The sequence below is a fragment of the Xiphophorus couchianus genome, chromosome 15, assembly GCF_001444195.1.
Source record: "Xiphophorus couchianus chromosome 15, X_couchianus-1.0, whole genome shotgun sequence".
Classification (NCBI taxonomy): Eukaryota; Metazoa; Chordata; class Actinopteri; order Cyprinodontiformes; family Poeciliidae; genus Xiphophorus; species Xiphophorus couchianus.
The window spans coordinates 13,189,117-13,207,437 of record NC_040242.1 but is presented as its reverse complement, the minus strand read 5'-3'; the positions used below and the strand labels follow the sequence as shown (position 1 = coordinate 13,207,437).

The 18,321-nt window shown below is 38.5% G+C and overlaps 2 protein-coding genes across 3 annotated transcripts; both read right to left on the bottom strand.

Annotated features, from left to right (window-relative positions):
- Window positions 1-332: 332 nt before the first annotated feature.
- On the bottom strand, window positions 333-13,972 carry sec63 (SEC63 homolog, protein translocation regulator). 2 transcript variants are annotated; one of them, XM_028040372.1, is made up of 20 exons: window positions 13,700-13,972; window positions 12,964-13,063; window positions 10,368-10,482; window positions 10,103-10,215; window positions 9,931-9,992; window positions 9,149-9,207; window positions 9,002-9,052; window positions 8,797-8,905; window positions 8,534-8,628; window positions 7,655-7,787; window positions 7,179-7,271; window positions 6,934-7,079; window positions 6,482-6,629; window positions 6,261-6,343; window positions 6,035-6,109; window positions 5,779-5,937; window positions 5,503-5,688; window positions 5,220-5,420; window positions 2,550-2,654; window positions 333-1,540 (listed from the first exon to the last, which is right to left on the bottom strand). In XM_028040372.1, exons 1-20 carry the CDS (start codon window positions 13,821-13,823, stop codon window positions 1,403-1,405), a joined length of 2,295 nt encoding a protein of 764 aa, XP_027896173.1. In that variant the 5' UTR covers window positions 13,824-13,972; the 3' UTR covers window positions 333-1,402. The 2 variants fall into 2 exon arrangements, with proteins under 2 accessions (XP_027896173.1, XP_027896174.1); XM_028040373.1 differs by having other exon boundaries at window positions 1,403-1,540; window positions 6,041-6,109.
- Window positions 13,973-15,444: 1,472 nt separating this feature from the next.
- On the bottom strand, window positions 15,445-17,946 carry iyd (iodotyrosine deiodinase). Its single transcript, XM_028040290.1, has 5 exons — window positions 17,626-17,946; window positions 16,892-17,089; window positions 16,630-16,789; window positions 16,374-16,530; window positions 15,445-16,216 (listed from the first exon to the last, which is right to left on the bottom strand). The coding sequence occupies exons 1-5, from the start codon at window positions 17,816-17,818 to the stop codon at window positions 15,986-15,988; spliced, it is 939 nt and encodes a 312-aa protein (XP_027896091.1). The 5' UTR covers window positions 17,819-17,946; the 3' UTR covers window positions 15,445-15,985.
- Between the last annotated feature and the right edge of the window lie 375 nt (window positions 17,947-18,321).

Below are 18,321 nucleotides of genomic sequence, written 5' to 3'. Positions count from 1 at the left end.
TAGACACATCACATTCAACCCTCTAAATATTTCACAAAATAAAACGGAAAATAATCAACTCCTCATGACAAGATGAGTGATATGTAGCCCCAACAATGTGGAGCTATATTTTACTCTAAACAATTCAGATGTTTCGTTTTTTACAGGGAAAATAAATCTGATCTGCTCAAGGGAACCACCAGAGGATGCGTACGCTGTGATTCAGCAGATGTATTCATAAGGCCCTTATAGGACAATGACTTACACTGGAATGTGCTACAACTGTGGAAAGAAAACAAGAGGAAATCAAAGTAATGCACGACTCCAAAAAGCCAGGAGTAAAGATCACTATCTTAGTCAATTCAAATGGCTGAAACCATTCTTTTTTTTTTATGCACCGATCACGGTTTTTATGGTTCATACGAATAAGAAAAAAAAAAAAAAAGGTGCTTTGATAGAGGTAGTAGTTTCGAAGCATACAGACAAAAGAATTCCAAGATTATCCCTATTTTTGCAAACCATTTCACTCTAAACTTTCAGATTTTTATTGCAGTCAAACAAAAAGTGCAGCATGAGTGTGAAATCTTTGTTTTGATGCACTTAATAGAGGGGAGAGTCAGTTTTAGCATACGACCTGCTGAAACCTGACTGCTTGACTGAAGCATTTCTACTTCCTCACGTGACAAATGGAGAAAAATAAAGGTCTCTTTAACACTGCAAGTCATTTCATTTGACTCGTTTAGAACCAATATACAAATTCATTAAAAAAACAAAAAGTACAAATGAAATACAGTTGTGATGCTGGAAAGAAAGGAAAACGGCAAAAATAAAAACTTGTGCAACTCCTGCACTCAAAAGAGAAAATGCTTTTTTAATATACGCCTCTGCAGATGAAGTGTACAACAGAAGGTTTCATAGGTGTGGAAAATATCGGCGCAGGAGGATTTTAAAACCGAGAGGAGGACAATGTCCTTACAGAGTTTGTTTCTGTTAGTTTTGCAAATGGATGCAGCTGTTATTTATCTGCCTCGAGGAAAAGAACCCATTTAATAATAATAGGTCCTTTAGTCCAAAGTTTGTTTTTTTTGTCTCTCATACCTGTACAAACACATACACTTTACACAGCACACACACTCACTTACTCACGCACTCAGGCCTGTTAGTATTCACAGAAATGTCCGCCTGCAGCGGGCGATGAAACACAAAGTCTCTATAGAAAGGAGGGAGATGGGAGCAGGCCCCGAGGGGTCACAGTTTATGACATTGTAAAAGTAAAATTGTGGCGGGTTCTGAGTGTAGAAATTCTCCTCAGTGATTTATTCATTCGTGTGTTTTTGTTTATGGCAGGCACGGCTTCTCCTCGTCACTAGTGGATGAGCGGTCGCTCCAGGGGGACGGCCCCGACGCGTTCACGTCCGCCCCGTCAGTCGTTGTCCTCGTCTTCGTCGTCGCTCTCCTCGATGCCGTCGCTGTCCTCCTGCTCCTCGTCCTCCTCCTCCGTGTCGGGGATGTCCCACTGCGGGTGGTTGTCCAGCATGGCCTTGGCCTCGTGGACCTCCAGCTAAAGAAAACACACGTAGAAAAAAAGACAGCTTTTAAAATAAAAATACAGGAAACCAGTTTTCTTATCTAACTAGGCCCGTAGGAATAGTTCAACAATAAATTTACTGATGTCGAGACGATAAAGAGAAACGTGCACCCCAGAAGTGTGTAGACTAATTCTAGTCTGTTTGCTCGTCCAGCCAGAATCCACATAATCTGAACAGCCAGTAATATTCAAATACTGAAAAAGTTGTAATTTGTTGGTGATTTTTGAGAATTACTTGCGTTAAAGTACAACTTTGACAGAACAGGATCAGTATTTTTGGGAGAACATTGAAAGACAAAAATATGGATTCTTGCTAACTACTCTTATTTTTGAAAGCTTTTTACTTTTTATTGGGAAAAATATTGTGCTTTTAATAGATTTCCTGATATATCAAATAATTTGGGAAAAAAATATTAAATCTATTATTCTTTTTTTTATGCCTGTTATATATGTCCCCTTTATTTTTTCATACACCTGTTAGCTTTTCCTGCAACATGCAAGTCAGTTTGTTCAATAAACATGTCACTAAAATATTAATAATACATAATAAAGTAATATCACATATAACAGATGTGGGAAAAAATTTGGATAACTTTTTCAAAGTTCCTAGCTGCAATGTGCTTGATACTAACATGTAACTCAATAACCAACACGTATTTTATGATCAAGTTACAATGCTCTTTGGTGTTTAAATTTACATACATGACCCAATTATTATAACACTTCATTTAAACAGAAATCCAGTAGCAAATACCACCATCATTTTTTTTTTATAATTGCAAAGAATTGTATTAGTTTTTAATACATTTTTTATTGTTTGACAATATTCAATACCAGAAAAATGCTGTAGTTTTTGTTGTAATTCTTGCCTGTTTTAAAATAGAAAAAAAAATAGAAACTGAAGAGATAATGTAGATTTGCTGTAAAATACAGCAAGAAAATAAAAAACACACTACGAACATATGAATAAACATCTCATCACCTTAAGTGGTTTGAACTGATCTAGACCCAGGTAGGAATCAGAACGGAGGATGACTGAGTACTGGTAGTTGCCTGCTTTGGATGGGGCTGGAAACTTTAGCTCCACCTGAAAAACAAAAACAAAAGAAGAAACAAAGTTTGAAACACATTTAATTGTACTGAATGCTGGTCAATTTTCAAATAACTATTACTCTCCCAAAGCGGAGATACGGGTCTAAAGACACTTTAGAGAAGAACCGTGTTTAAGCAGGAAGCATCAAATGCCTAAAAAGGATGCGGCCATTTAAAACAGACGTGATCGTTGACTAAATGGATTCTAAAATCTGATCTTAACTCTTCAAAATAAATCAAACCTCATTTCAAATGTCCAAAATGTTATTTACCAAAACAAAACAACAACTCATTCAACTTAAATTTGTCACATAATTAAAAAAAACAAAAAACTGTACGTTATAGGTTAAGAGGGGTGCTTCAAGATAAGCACAGAACCTCAGTTTAAGTGCAAAAATAATCCAATATTTAAAACTGTAAATGATCTCCAACACACCGGAGTCATGGGTGGCTCGATGCCTTGTCGTTGGAATTTCAAATCTACACTGGTGAGACTACCTCAAGCGAGACTAACCAACATTGTTAACCTCTGCTTTTATAACTGGGCAGCTAACATGTTATGTTCCTTTAACTACTGGTCACAATCCAAAGAGGATACACATCCAACTTGTTGGCAGGTGATGGAGTCAAATTTGGTCCAGCACACTCCCCTAAACTCTTTACTGGGTTATTCCTCTCCATTATCTGTTGATAAACCTGTAGTTAATCCGGTGATCTGTCACAGGTGTCGGATTAACTAGGCTAGGCTAATCTGGACTACTTAGGTGTAAGATCAGGTCAGCAACAACGTCAGTGTTTGCCATTTTTCTGTTTAAAGCTCCATATTATCCAGCCACTTCTAATCATTTCCATTAAGAAAATATACAGAGGACTTGTAACCCACAGGTTGTTGGCATCTGTACTTAGAGTCAGTCCATTTCCAGCAAAGTTCCTATTTTGATGGTCGTCTTTTCAAAACAATCCGCCTAAAGTGTTTGTTTACAACTGGCCCTGCTCCTCTTGTCAACTCAGAAAAAAAAATATTGCTTTAAGATTGTAATTTAACATTAAATGTGATTTTGCACAAGGCTGCAGCAAACTGAAGCTGAACAGTTTTTAAATGAAGTTTCCATAAAACCACTGCATTGCTGTCATTTACAGAGAGAAAGATGGCTCCACTGTAAAAGCTCACCTTACAAATGGTCTTCTGAAAGGAGGGGGCAACGGTGTGTGTAGTCAGAAATTAACCAACTCATGGTGATGACAGGGCTTGACTATAAATATTACCAATTCTACATCAGGCTGTGATTAGCAGCTTGTGCAAATACATACAGTAAACATCTAATTATCAGCACAATGAAGCTTTTTATTATTCATTGTGAGCGAGTTGAACATGGCTGCTGTGAACAGCCCCAGTCTGGGCTGCCGGAAACACATCTGCCGCATACGCAGAGCCTTAAATCCCACAATGCAAGCATAGGAGAAACTATCGAGGTGACTGATTGGTACCCAGTGACCCGTCATGCATGAAAGGGGGCAGCTCCCATAGCGACAGCTGGCCGCGCAGTGTTACACGGAGCCCTCATTAAGCTTTTACATTCCTGTCAATCTGGGCTGTTGTTGGTGAAAACTGTTCTGGATAAACATGCGCAAACTCCTCGGAGGGAGCAATGCTGAGTGCAAAGGCCGGCTTAGCAACACGATGTGATGTTGATGGGTGTGGTGTAACAGAAACTACAGATGCACCGATCAGAAAGTTTGAGCAAATTAAGAAAAAAATAAAAATAAATCGTGATGAAGCGATTGTTGAAATAATTGTCAGCAATTTTGTAATCAAAAAATGGCCATTTGCAAAGAGAGGTGTGCAAAAAGAACATACATTTTGCATTTAAGATAAAAAATTTTTTAAAAACTTTGTTTGTAAATATGTTTTACCCCAAACTCCTTACGTTTTTGCTTCACTTGGTTAAAATTTTGTTTAAAAGAAATAAAAAGTCTTATTAGGCACCTTTTGCTACCCAATTATTAATTGGTTAATAAAAAAACAACAAACAGGTTAGCCCACACTGTATTGATGTTAACTCAAACAGAAAAAGCTTCAGTGTTCACATGTTAATGTTAGAACATTAACACATGTTAATGTTAATGTTATTTTTTAGCTGCAGATGCATCCTTTGTGACAAATGATAAAGGAATGCTACGTTAAAGTTATGTGAATGCATTTTATACAAAATGTTTATTTTCTTATTTAACAAAAGAAATCAATTGTTTATCTGAATCTTTTAATGCAGTGGTCCCCAACCACCGGGCCCAATTGGTACCGGGCCACTTCCGGATCTTTTATTTTGAAAATCCTAAACCGGATTTTACCGGTTATGTCTTTCGTGTCAAAATTGAGCCAACTTGCAGCAGAATGAGTAACAAAACAACATCTGAGTGCTGCGCGCGCGCGCACCCTCCCCCCCTCACATTTTGCGCTTCCTCCAACTTTATTTTGAAAACATCGCACCAATACTGAAAATAGTAGTGAGAGGAAAATGCGCTGACTTTCCACAACACCTTTTTAGAAGCACGGTCTCACCTCCTCTGAGTCTCTTAGTGTGCAGACGTGGTAGGGCATGGAGACGAGCGTCTGATCTCTGCGGTCGGCGATGTACAGCCACCACCACTCCTGCTTCTCCTCTGGAAAGTAAAGGCTGTAGACGGGGTGCGTCACCTTCGACTTCGTTTCCAGCAGCGCCCGCTCTCGCCGCTGGATGCTCTGCTGCAGCGCCTCCCACTCCTGAAAGGTTGGATGAAACAACATTTAGTTGAAGGCAAGCTCACGTTCTCTTATTTAGTGTCGATAAAAGCGTCACACTGACCTCCTCGTCGTCTCCACCACCGCCCTCGTCGACTTCGGTGTCGCTTTGTTTGTCGCTCTCTTCGTCTCTTTCGCTGGGAGAATCCTTGTTGGTTTCGCCTTCGTCCGACTCGCTGCCTTTATCTGAAGCTTCGTCGTCTTCTTCCTTCGTCGTGGATGCTGCAGCTGATGTTGTAACTGCCATTTCCTGAGACATTGTAAACATTTCAATAAACCGAAACAAGACAATCGTCATTGTTACAAAGAGTCGCATTTAGCCAAGATTTTAGATGCTTACATTTCCTGCCACATTGCCATTAGCCTGCTTGCTTTTAACGGGAGCAGGCAACGCTTTCTTCTTGGTTAATTTCTTCTTCTTGGATTTGGCTGTCTTCTTGGCCCCTTTGTTCTTGCTTTGCCAAACTTTAGTTTTGGCTTTATTCGTGTCTCCCTGATTCTGAATTTAAGACGAGATTAAAAGTTGTCATTTATTTATGGTGGGATTTTAACAAACGCTGACGTTTTCCGTCTGCAGATGAAAGATGGCGGGTTACCCTTACTGCTTCCTCTGTATTGGCTGTCTCCTCTCCGTGACATATTGATGCTTCCTGCTCCTTCTCAAACATATCCTGCAAACAATGAACAGTAGGACGACATGACACTTTTAAAGCCTTAAATATAGCAAACTGCACCCTCTACTGGTGACCAGAAGTAGTATATAAACCACAAAAAGCATTTCTTTCTATTAAGTCTCAGCATTCCGCCAAATGAAATACTTACTGCCATACGCTTCCTGGTGAGGGTGACTGTTACTGTGACGATTGAGCCCGCAGTGATGTTACTGCTATCCTCATCATCAAGGACTAGCAAACATAAAGAAAAAGGAGAATAGCAGCTAAACTTAACCGATCTATACTTAAAATGTCACATTTTCCACCCAGAAGCACTTTGAAGACAAGTTCCCATGAAGCAAATGTAGATGAAAAATTGTCTGGACTAACCCTGTAGCTTGATGCCCATTGTGATATGAGGGAAGCTGCCCAGAACAGCCATGACCTCGTCGTACTTCTCCTCCCCAAGGAAACGCAACATGCTGCGTCTGTCTGAGTCCTTCAGACTCACCAGGTCCTGCAGCGTCCGCACCTTATACTGCACAGGGACGCATCAGAGGACAGGAAGAGAACAAGTCCTTAGGGTTTTATACTGAATAAATAACTCAAATACACTAAATTAGTAAACTACAAAACAATCCATAAGCAGATGTTACTTTGATGCTAACATTTTTGCTGTTGTTGAAGTAATCAAATTTAATCCTTTTGGTTTTGTACTTCAAGGCTAAAAATAACTTCTAATTTTGTCTACCGTCATCATAAATAATCTAATAAAAGAAAAATAATAAAGCAACCCATGACTCAGATTTGAGCAACTTTTCCTTTCCTGTGTTAGAGCCTACCTTTTTAGAAATGCAGTAGCGAAGATGCTCCTCTTCGAAATGAGGCAGCTGCAGCAACGGCGACTTGGTCTCCTGCAGGCCCTGCACGATCATTTGGGTCAGCTTCATACAATTCTCAATGGTCACCAGTCTGGGAGCAGGGAAACCTAGAGACGAATAAGCAAGTGTGCGCAGATTATTTCTAGCAGAAAGGAAACGGAGGCACCATGATGCTGAGTAGGGGTTGCGACCATCGCTGTGTGTACCTCCTCTGCTGTTAGCCATCATGGTGAGCTGACAGCCAACGTTGATCATCTCCTGAAGAAGAGCAGGACTCTTCCTCACCACAAATCTTTGATCTGGTGAAGAAATACAAAGAACATGTATGATCTTTCTAAGTGTATACCACTTTTACAATGAATCCCATGTGAACAGCTTATTTCTCCATGTCTTGGATTTTTAATAACTTTTCCTTCTGTGTGTTTGAATTTCCTCCAGTTTATCAAACGCACTGCAGCTTTTGGGGCTGTTTTAGTTCCTGGAACCCTCAAGACGTCATTCTCAAACACCTCTGCTACTCCAGAGGCTTTTATAAACGTATGCTTGCAATACCCAAAAGTATATTTTCAAAACTGCACCACCACAAAAAGGGCTGCAAACAAAAAGCTTCACGAGTGTTTGAATTTAAAAGAACAATGGACGAACTGAAGATTTAAAATGTAATTCAACTGATCAGTCCTACCTTCCTCTAAATCCTCCGACACCTCCATGCGGGCCAGATGTGAGAGCACCAACACCCTGGCCTTGAAGCTGTACGGATAACAGAACGGAGGCTCTTTCTTCTTCACGTTGATATTCCCTAATTCACGGATCAACTGAAACAAATGCACAGGCAAAAAATACTGAATCCTAGGTACATTCTTTGAGGTAGATAATAAACTGTAGAGATTTGCTTAGCTAAAATGTGGTAAAAGATTCTGACGGGGTCTCGCTTCCCACTATACATGAATATTTAGGCATTTTCTCAATTCTTAACCCCTTAATTGATCATTGTGGTGATTGCAGTCTGTCTCTTTCTCAAAACAAGCAAACATGATGTTTATGTTGGCCTGGATTCAGGAAGAACAAAAATTCAGAGCAACAGAGATTCATATTATTCTTTATGGATTACCGTAGAACTATCGGATCAATGCACGTTTTCCAATATTCCTTTTTGATAAAAATCACACTACAAACTTCAATCCTCATCATAAACAAAAATCCACAGATTTTCCAGTTTCTAGGAAACTGCCTTAAAATGCCAGTTTGAAGTTTTTTTTGGCTGTACCATTTTCAGATTATCTAAAACTGAACTTGTGTTGTATTTATAAAAAGATGATTTTCTTTCTTCCTTCCATATGCAAATTGGTAATTTGGCAGTTCATTGCAAGAACATGGGGAGGAAGGGGCATATTTAAATGGGAACCAGCAGCACAGGCTCACAGGAATGAGGATGTGCCAAAGCAAGTAAAAGTTTATTTCTTCTGCACACAGCTAAAACAAAAATAACACTAAAGTTCTGCCCAGAGACCAAAAACTTTTCCTGACTGTCTTTGAATCTCCAGAAAAGATGCATTTCTACCTGCGGCACTTCGACGTTGTCTGTGGGTCTTATGGTTGCCTCTTTATTGCTGCGAGGGTCAAATTCACAGGCTGCAGTCAGGACCATGGTTAATCCTGAATGACACAAAAAATGCTATTACGTGACACACCTGAAGTTAAATGTTAAAAGATCTACCAGCAAAGTACCAGAGCCTCAAAACTTTTAAAAATATGAAAAATCTTTAAAAAAGAAAAACAAAAAACTATGTATGTGAAAATACTTTCAGTCGAGATTAAACTCACGTTTCATGTTCATGTTTGGTGTTTTGTATATAAAATGCATAAAAAGTTGTGTAGTGCTGATGAGGATCTGGTCTCCACTGTATCGGATTGAGCGGTACCACCATGTGCCCTAAAGCAAGTAGGCAAAAATGAAGCAAAGTTAATTAGAAGAACATCATATTTGGTACAAAACCTAACTTCAAAAGAAATTGTGCTTAAAGCTTACCACAACTACAGGAAGGATGACCATGAAGGCAAGGCCATAGACCAACAACACCTGGAGAAAAAGAAGTCTCTCTGTTAGCATAGGTCATTGTGTGACATCAGATGAATGGAATAAAAAAAGTGTTATTTCTAGCTATAAAATTTATACCAGCATGGAGTTCTTCTGGTCCACAATCCAGGCAGGCAAAGCGATACCAAAGCTGGTGGCTGGAAGAGGAGAGAGAAAATGGACCAAAGCAGAAAAAAAGTTTTTTTGTGTGTTTTTTACACCTCCTGCCAGGTTTATTTTCAAAAACACTTTATGACATTAAAGATGAAGTTTGTCTAGTACATTTTTCATGGAATCATTGTTAATGGAAAAGCATGACCCAATATTTAATAAGTTAAATATTGGGCATGTTTTTGCTAATGTGCAAATTTTGGGCAGTCAGCCATTCCCATTTAACTTTATTCTATCTTAATTTAATCAAATTGTGAAAATGATGTTACTATCCAAGTGAATCAATAGTGCATTGAAACCATAATGCATATAGTTAAATAAGTACTTGTTACGTTGCATGGAAATGTTATAGTCTATTATTTGAGGATTTCACTAATGACCAAATTATGGCCAATGTTAATTTATTTACAGTTCAACCTCATATGTAACATTATGCAATTATTATTAAAAGTTTTTGTAGTACAAGACCTAATGCCAAGAGCTGCTCCTTATTTTCTTGCTGGAGGAGGCAGTTAATCCATATGTTTTCAGTTTTAAAAAGCTTGCTATTTTCACTGCACATTTTGTGGTATGGCATAAAATCAAAAGGGTACGTTATAAATAAATAAAACAACTTCTGGAGGAAATGCACCAACCAGGAGTTTTCTAAAGTTGTGGGTTTCGGCAGAGCAACGCAAAGATTGGGGTCGACAAAGGTAGCTTTAACTTACCTCCTGGACCATCTGGGTTACCGTACAGTTCCCAGTTCTGTCGCGACTGTTCATTGGTAAGACTGCAGAAACAACCAAACGACAGAATATGTTCAACAAATACAAAACACTGACAATGTTGATTTGACCAAATCACTAAGTAATTAAATAAATTTAAAAAAAACCCACTTACGCAGCATAGGCTTTGGCAATTCTCATAAACATGACGTCATCGCCACCTTTGTCAGGGTGGTACTTGAGCGACAGTAGATGATACTGCTTCTTAATTGCTTGCACCTTCGCACCCTGGAGTCAAGAACACAATCACACCAACGAGTTCACATCGAGATGTTCACTTCTCAAGACAAACCTAGGTTTGATTTTCTGGATGCTGCATAACTCTCTAATCATTAAAGTGATTGTGAAAAAGACAAACTAATTGTTGGGATGGAATTTACCGGTTCCAAGTTGAGGACTTCATAAGGGTTGTACTCCTGGTAATCCCTGTCCAGCTTGGACACCTTGTAGGCTAGCAGAAGGAATACAGCCCACCCAAAGAGCAAGGCCACTTTTCTGAAAAAAAAAAAAAGAGGATCAAACACAAATCACTCATCAAACCCTTGTTTATTCCAAGAAAGAATAAGCATGGCTCTCTTTTTTCATGCTGTTGGGATAGAGGGATGGAAACTAGAGTGTTGAAATGCTTAAAAAGGGTAGTAACAATTGTGACAGAGGATTAGATGAGAATTTTTAAATCTTACAGTTTTAGTCAAGCTGTACGACATTTTATTTGTCACTCAACTGCTCACCCTGTCAATATTGGGATAAATAACTGAATCTCCATTGGTGTCTGAAAGAATCCTAAAGATAACCACAAATCCCCAACTGGTCTTTCGTTTCTCCGGATGATACAAACGTAATCTGGCCACTAGAGATGTGCTCTCGTCTTCTGAGAAAATAGGAAAATAAGGATTTCACAATCTCTTTCCTTTACACTCATTGGTCCAAATATTAATGGAGCAAACTGATCCATTCTGGATCAAAGCTAACAAACAGTCTTGAGACCAAACTGAGCAGCTGCTTTAAGCTTATAAAAACGCATTTTAGCAGATAATACATTGGAGAGTGACAAAGAAAACAAAATGAGTACATGTATGTGTAAAAGCACCCCTTCTGAATTCAACAGATCTGCTACAAAAATTTGTTTTTTAACTCAAAGTCACTCCTTAACATCCCTAGCAGCAATTTTCCCATCAGAGGAAACCTGTCATCAGGAAATAGAAATAGAAAACTAATTACAATCGATTCATCTCTACTGAGCAGAAGGTCACAAAAGTTCTGGCATCCTTATTGTTTTGTCATATACAGATAGATGTTGAACTTGATACCATGACAATGGCAAAAGTAAGAAAATACATGCCCAGAATCTGTTACCATAACAACGGATCACTAGTTTACACCAGCTCAGATGGCACAAATACGCAAAATGTTTTCCTATAAAGATTGTGAAACAGTGATGAGCAGAGAAGTGATGCGACTTTTCAATTTGAAGAAACAGACAACCATGCCGTAAATCTTCATCAGCACTCATGAAAGCTGCACAACAGAAATATTGCTGCTAAACATGATATTAGTCATGTTGTTCTCGTGTCTTTTGACGTCTCCAACTCTCTCTGTGACCACATTGGAAGCTGTCATCTGTGAGAATGTGATTTCGTCCACCAGGCCACATAGCTTGTTGGCATGCAAAATTCAACACTCTGATTACAACAGTCGAATATAAATGCTCAATTAATTTTATATCTAGTGATACTGTAACGAGAAGCTATTTGGAAACATGCAGGCCAAATCAGTATCCCACAAAAATCCTAAAAACCAAATATTAGATTTTAGAGGGTAAACAGGATGTGACTGTAATGACAGAGGAAAAGTTTAATGTGGGCGGCAGAAGACAAATTGTTGAGAAGCTGCTATAAAAGCTCACAGAGATTAAACATAAACAGCTCTGAGAAAACATGGGGAGAAGAGTATTAGTGGACATGTCAGGAAACAAAACATGTTTAGAGAGACAGCAAACATCACCAAGAGATTTAAACAAAATAAAAGGTCATTCATATAATTCCCCCTCGGCGAGCTGAACTACACCATGTAACGCCTGACCTTTTAACACACATCACAAAATATTGACGCACTGAGCGAACAGCACCAAAGAACAACATCCACACACACTAGTTATTAGGGAGAATATTTGTATAATTGTGGAGTGTAAAAGTCATAGAATGGGTACTTAGTAAAATGTCACCAGCTGTGGAGAAAATGCATTTAGCACAAAAAAAATCTCCAGCGAGTGGTTGGCCGTGATAAGAGAGAATGATTTCTTAAAAGAACAAAAAGGCATTTTCAGAACATGGCTTTTCATCTTTCGGTGGCTGTACTGCACAGTAATAGAAAAACACACACATCATCCGATCTTATGCAGTTCTTTAGAAAAAAAAAAAGACAACACCAAGGTCCAACAAAGGATATTTTACAGTGGGGACTTTATATCAACAAATCATCGTTTAGAACTAAAGTAAATAGAAAAAAATTTAAAACTGACTGACTGAAAAACATCTGATGTTACACAGACAAGAGAAAAAGGACACTCTTAAAATGTTGGACATTTTTTTATTAAGGGGCTTGGGTGATGAGGTTTCCAAGGTGGAGATTTAAAATATTAAGCATTTCAAAAGTAAGGTGTTAAACTCTCGGCCTCTACTCCAGAACTGAAAATGTTTGATCCAAATGTTTGATCCAAATGTAAGACAGAGATCCCCCTCCTGTAAGTGTTGCTTGGATTTTCATGTATGAGAACTTTCCTCCCCACATAGTTACTGTCGCATTTGACTGAAGTTCACAGCAAAAGCAAGTAAATTGATCTGAAGAGCCAAATGATCCAAACTGTGGCCATAGTGCTACAAAATGCTTCCATAAACCAATCAGAAATGGCGTCCTGCAGTGCGTCAGGCTTTTAGCTCATCTTAAAAACGATCAAACCCAGGTGCCTGCACTCACTTTAGTGTCGGGACGATGCTCTGCTGAGACTTCATCAGCCTGAGCCGATACCACAGGCACCGGCCATGTACCCTCCTCAAGCTCTTCAGACGCAGTTGTTCTGAAAGGAAGATGGAGAGGGGGCAGTTGTGGACACATCAGCACTATCTGAATGATAACACTACCTGACCTACATCAGTTAGATAACAAAAAGAGGTGAAATGTTAAACACAGAGGTATAGGTAAGATTTAATTTAACAGAACGGATCATTTTAGGCATCAATATAGAAGGACTGTAACACAGCAACAAACTGGTGAACTTTGTCAGATTTGGTTACGTCAGAACATCTCTGTTGTATACAAACAGATACCAGGAGTAAGATAAGAATACTCCATAATAAGACTTTTAAAAAGACAAACTTGAGATGCTGAGAAATCAACACTACTACTAAATTGCAGCTTTACATTAAATAAGGAATTGGCTTCATGATTACATCCAAACACGGGCTATAAAGTCAGGTGTTTGGATGCCAAAACAGACAGAAAAAAAGACATGTGCATCATATTTCTGACGTTTGTTAGCTTCTGTTTGCACAATGGTATATTTCCTGCCTGTGAAAATAAGAAAATCTCAATTAATTATTATTATTTTTTTTTACAAGTTGATATGTTTCCATAGCATTTAGCAATCGTGTAGGCAGGGTTACTAGGTTAACGAGCGATATAAGATAACAGAGAGCCAACCACCGGGCCTTACCAGCGTTCTGATCCCGGGGCCACAGGTAATATGTGGCCGGGATCACAATAAGTCCGACGAAGGACGTGAGAAAATAGAAAAACGTATTGCCGCTGTCATCGTACTGGAACTGTTGTCCGGCCATTTCGAAGCGGCGCTGGGGTCGCCCTTGTTCCCCACCGTTGCGTGTTTGTCCCCCTCAGAGCCCCAAAATGTGACAGACTTTAGGTTGTCTAGCCTGCTAGCATCCAGCCGAGAGAGCTCGATGCCTCGGTGTACGTGGTGTACGCCTGCGCAATGTGGCTTTTCTTCTTCTCTTCAGGAAGGGCAGGACACACAAACCGGCAGCGCATTGGTTCCCCCCACAGGTCCCTGTTTAAAAGTTGGGCGCTGTCCTATATTTTAGTTAAATATGTCTGGTTTAAGTACAAACAGTAAAATAACATTTTATGCGCAGCTTGAAATAGATTTTAAATAGGCAACAACAGAGTTAGATACGGAAGAGGATTAGGGCCACCGAAAAAAAATAATAATAATAATTCTGACTTTAAAGTCAGAATTCTGAGATTAAAGTCAGAAAGTCAGAATTCTGAGATTAAAGATAAAGATAAAGAATTTAATCTCAGAATTCTGAGATTAAAGTCAGAAAGTCAGAATTCTGAGATTAAAGATAAAGATAAAGAATTTAATCTCAGAATTCTGAGATTAAAGTCAGAAAGTCAGAATTCTGAGATTAAAGATAAAGATAAAGAATTTAATCTCAGAATTCTGAGATTAAAGTCAGAATTCTGAGATTAAAGTCAGAAAGTCAGAATTTTGAGATTATAGATAAAGAATAAAGATAAAGAATTTAATCTCAGAATTCTTTTTTTTTTTCGGTGGCCCTTATCCTCTTCCGTAGTTAGATGGATAAATCATGACAAGTAATAAAGTTACTGTTTATGGATTGTGATCATGTCTTAAATTTACACTACAGAAAAAGGTTTCCTTCACTTTTCGAATCTAAAAATATCCTTTAGAGCTAGTATTGGTGAATTATTGCTTCACATTCACACTGTGAAAGGCAATATTTCATTCAGTGTAGAGTTTTATTATCCAAATTCAACTCTATTCAATAGCTAATAGACATACAGTTTGAATAGCTTGTTTTAAGGTCCAGCTGGGGCCTTTTTGGACTTAGTTTTGATGTTCTTTAAGTGCATTTATAGGTTCTTTCTTGGGTACTCATGTCCTAATCCAAAAGCATGTTTGTAAGTTTGATCAGCCTCATTAAATGTTCGTTGAGTGTGTGTATTTGTATTGCTGGATTTATATAACAGAAAAAAGTAGACCAAATCTGACATTTTTGGCAATATTTTTTGTATAGCATGGACACACATAATATGCACAAATCCAGTTTTTTCATATATAATTCAGATCCAATGCAACCTAAATCTGAACCGTCATGTTGCATTTCATCCAACTTAGCAACACTGAAATGTGATAAGAGCAAATGTAAAACAAGGTGCAAAAGAAGCCTACACCTTCTGCAAACAATGTGTTGCATGTGACATTGTATCATCTTCTGTGCAGGCGTTTCACTTCAGGGTTGTAGACTGTACATAAAGTCTGATAGTGGTCACATCTAAATGATGTCAGTTATATCACAACAAGTTGGATCTCAGCAACAAATCAGAATTGAGTATTAACATGTTGAGGGTGTTCCCCACTTCTCACCTTTTAATTGATGCCTGCCTGTGATCTTTAAAAAGTTAAGGTACAGAAAATGGATGGAAAATAATTATTTATTTCAACCCAAATATTACATGTTTAGTGAGCCAACACCAATTTATCTTTTCAACCCACACTTTGGTAGTCTTTGGCAGCAGTATTAAACATTTATTTCATTTTACCACAGTATTGCCTTGACATGTGGTTTCAAATGAGCAAGCAGTAATGGTTTAGAAAACAGAACCATTAGCCGATGTCTTAAGAATCACAGGGTTAAGTGTTATACCTACTGAACATACAACTGTATTATTGTTTTAAGGACAAATTTAATGAGCAAAAATTGGGAATACAACAAAAATATCAGGATTCACACTTTTCACTTACTGCTTTATTAAAAAAACAAAATAGAAGAGCAATACCATATAGTTTCCTACATAGATGACTGACAGTATTCTTGAGTGGAGAATATACATCAACATTAATACACTTTTTTGTGCCATTTAAACTACTGAGGATACAAAAAAATACCAACTAAAACCAATTTTATTTTTTCTTTGCAGCCATAAGTAGTTTTAAAATTTTAAAAGCATTTGTTCTTCAAAAGACATTTGAACACTTTTCCACATTTTGTATTCTCTGATTTGTTCCGGTGGCCACCAGGATCTCCTCCAGATTTTTCCGTTTCAAATCTGGCACAGTGGCGTCCGCTGCAGGATAGCCCACAGGAAGCAGCATCAGCAGCTTCTCGTTGACCGGCCGCTTGAGGAGGAGCCTGAGCTGAGGGCCACAGTTTAGGGGCGTCGTTGTGACGGTTACTAGGCCCACATTCTGACAGACAGAAAATCAGATTCTTTGTTTGAGATTATACTGTGTTTTTGGAAAAATGTTCAGAGAATGTAATTGTGCATTTGGAAACATAATTAAATAAATGTTTTCATTACATTTAGAGTCATTTGTATTTCATAGAATATTTTGTATTTCTAACCTGCAAAGCAGCCAGGAGGATTCCACAAGATATAGAGACACTGATTTCATTGTAATAATGGGTCTTTTTCTTTCCATTTGGTAGAATCCCATAAGTCTGTTTAAAAATGAGAATCAAGTATGGAGCAACATCCAAATATTCCTTAATCCAGTTTGTCCTGTTTTGTAGAAACAAGTATGATTTATGTGGCATATATTGTCCTTTTAATTATAATCATAATGGTAAAAAAAGATGTGGAGTAAGTAAATATGTTCACCTTAGCCTGGCCAAATCATGGACCCACTTATCTCCCATCCTCTGGCGGTAGTTCACCTCCTCTTCTTCTTCCACAATAAGTCTGATCTTGTGCTTTGTGTCCAGATCTGACACTACAACAAATGTCCAGGGCTCTGTGTGAGCACCACTTGGCGCTGTCCCTAAACAGAGACGGAACACATTAATAAACAAACTGATCCCAGTTATGATGGCCTTTGTTGATCCTCGAATGCAGCAAAAAGCCAAACTGATATGTCTCGTGCCTGCAGTGAGGATGACCCTATCGATGACTTCTTGTGGGACTGGCTCGGGGCTGATGAATCTGACAGATCTCCTCTGGTTCATCAAGGAGTAAAAATCCTTGGACCTCTGCAGCATGGTCTCCTCCGAGTAGCGCTGTGGTGAATAGGGAACATGTGCAAGCTCTTCCTCTTTGTTGTTCTCCACCCATTCATCGTCATCTATAATGATGTCAAAGAAATGATATGTGATGCCTCTGACATTCATTTGTTAATCAGGGAATCTAAATAAACAAGGAGACAGACAACATATAGTCTGCCGTAACAAGGCACAGAGCTCTGATGCCCTTCAGATGTATAAACTTTAATTATCTAGCTGGTTGGAACTAGTATCAATAGTTCCAATTGATACCAGCTATCGTATACTCAATACGTTATTCAAAGTAGTTTAAAAAGTTTATGTCTAAGGAAATCCAGTAGATGCATGGGCACTTTTCAACCTGGGTGATGTAATGTGGATTGTATTTATGCATAACGTATGAAGGTATTAAACACAAGAAACTTCCCCATGCTTGTTTAGCTCATTATTTATTTTTTGATTTGTTAATATGACTGTTAGTGTTGTATGTCAATTTTTAATTATCGCTTGTTTTTTTCACTTATTTTAATTTATGTAAAGCCCTTTGCATCCAATGCAAGCATGCAAAACATGAAAATCCTATTTTTCTTTGACTAGTAAAAAGGAAACTGGAATTTACCTCCTCTTGTTATTTCTGTGTCATCCTGCAAGTCCTGATCCACCCAGGGTCTGAACTCCTTTTTTGTGGGCCCCTTGGTTTGCCCTGCTACTCTCGGACTGGTCTCTGGTGTCCGAGATTTCAGAAACAAAAAGCCGGCCACGACGCACAGGACCAGAGCGAGGATGGGTGTGAGTTCAGACAGGAGAGCCATGACTGACTGAGCAGCTGCCAGTAGGAGTGGAACTACTGTACCTTTGCTGAGTGCAAACCTCGTGTTATAAAATGCTTCTCTGTTATCTGAAGTGAGCCTTTATGCTGAGTTAGAACATGGGATAAGGCACATGAGCTTGGCACCCAGTTGAAGTAGAAAAAACATTTCCACGGTTCACCAGGTCATGAAAAAACAAAAAACCCCCATAAAAGTCTGCAAGTTTAAGTTTCAAAGTCCTATACTGAGGTTAATATTCCACTTTGTTCTCCCTGTGCTACAAGCTGAATAGTACATGCAAACTGAAACACTTAACAAAAACCTTCAATAAAATGTTCATTTTCATGGAGCAAATGAAATAAAAGTGTTTGGGAAATAAGAAATTTTTCTGTTATGTTTTATTGATTGGTCTGAAACAAACAGATTTGGAAATCTTAGGAGCTTCTAAAAAGAGGCGTGTTCAAATTCAAATGCATCTGCCTTTGAATCTGTGAGTGTGATTGAAT

Coding starts and splice junctions, on each gene's coding strand:
- sec63 (XM_028040372.1), bottom strand. CDS start 13,823: ATGGCCGGACAACAGTTCCAGTACGATGACAGCGGCAATACGTTTTTC. Junction 7,788..8,533: donor ACAACGTCGAAGTGCCGCAG/GTAGAAATGCAT, acceptor CATTTGTTTCAG/TTGATCCGTGAATTAGGGAA. Junction 1,541..2,549: donor ATCAGTTCAAACCACTTAAG/GTGATGAGATGT, acceptor TGTTTTCTTTAG/CTGGAGGTCCACGAGGCCAA.
- iyd (XM_028040290.1), bottom strand. CDS start 17,818: ATGGCTCTCCTGTCTGAACTCACACCCATCCTCGCTCTGGTCCTGTGC. Junction 17,090..17,625: donor CACAGAAATAACAAGAGGAG/GTAAATTCCAGT, acceptor ACATCATTATAG/ATGACGATGAATGGGTGGAG. Junction 16,531..16,629: donor CATGATTTGGCCAGGCTAAG/GTGAACATATTT, acceptor TCTACAAAACAG/GACAAACTGGATTAAGGAAT.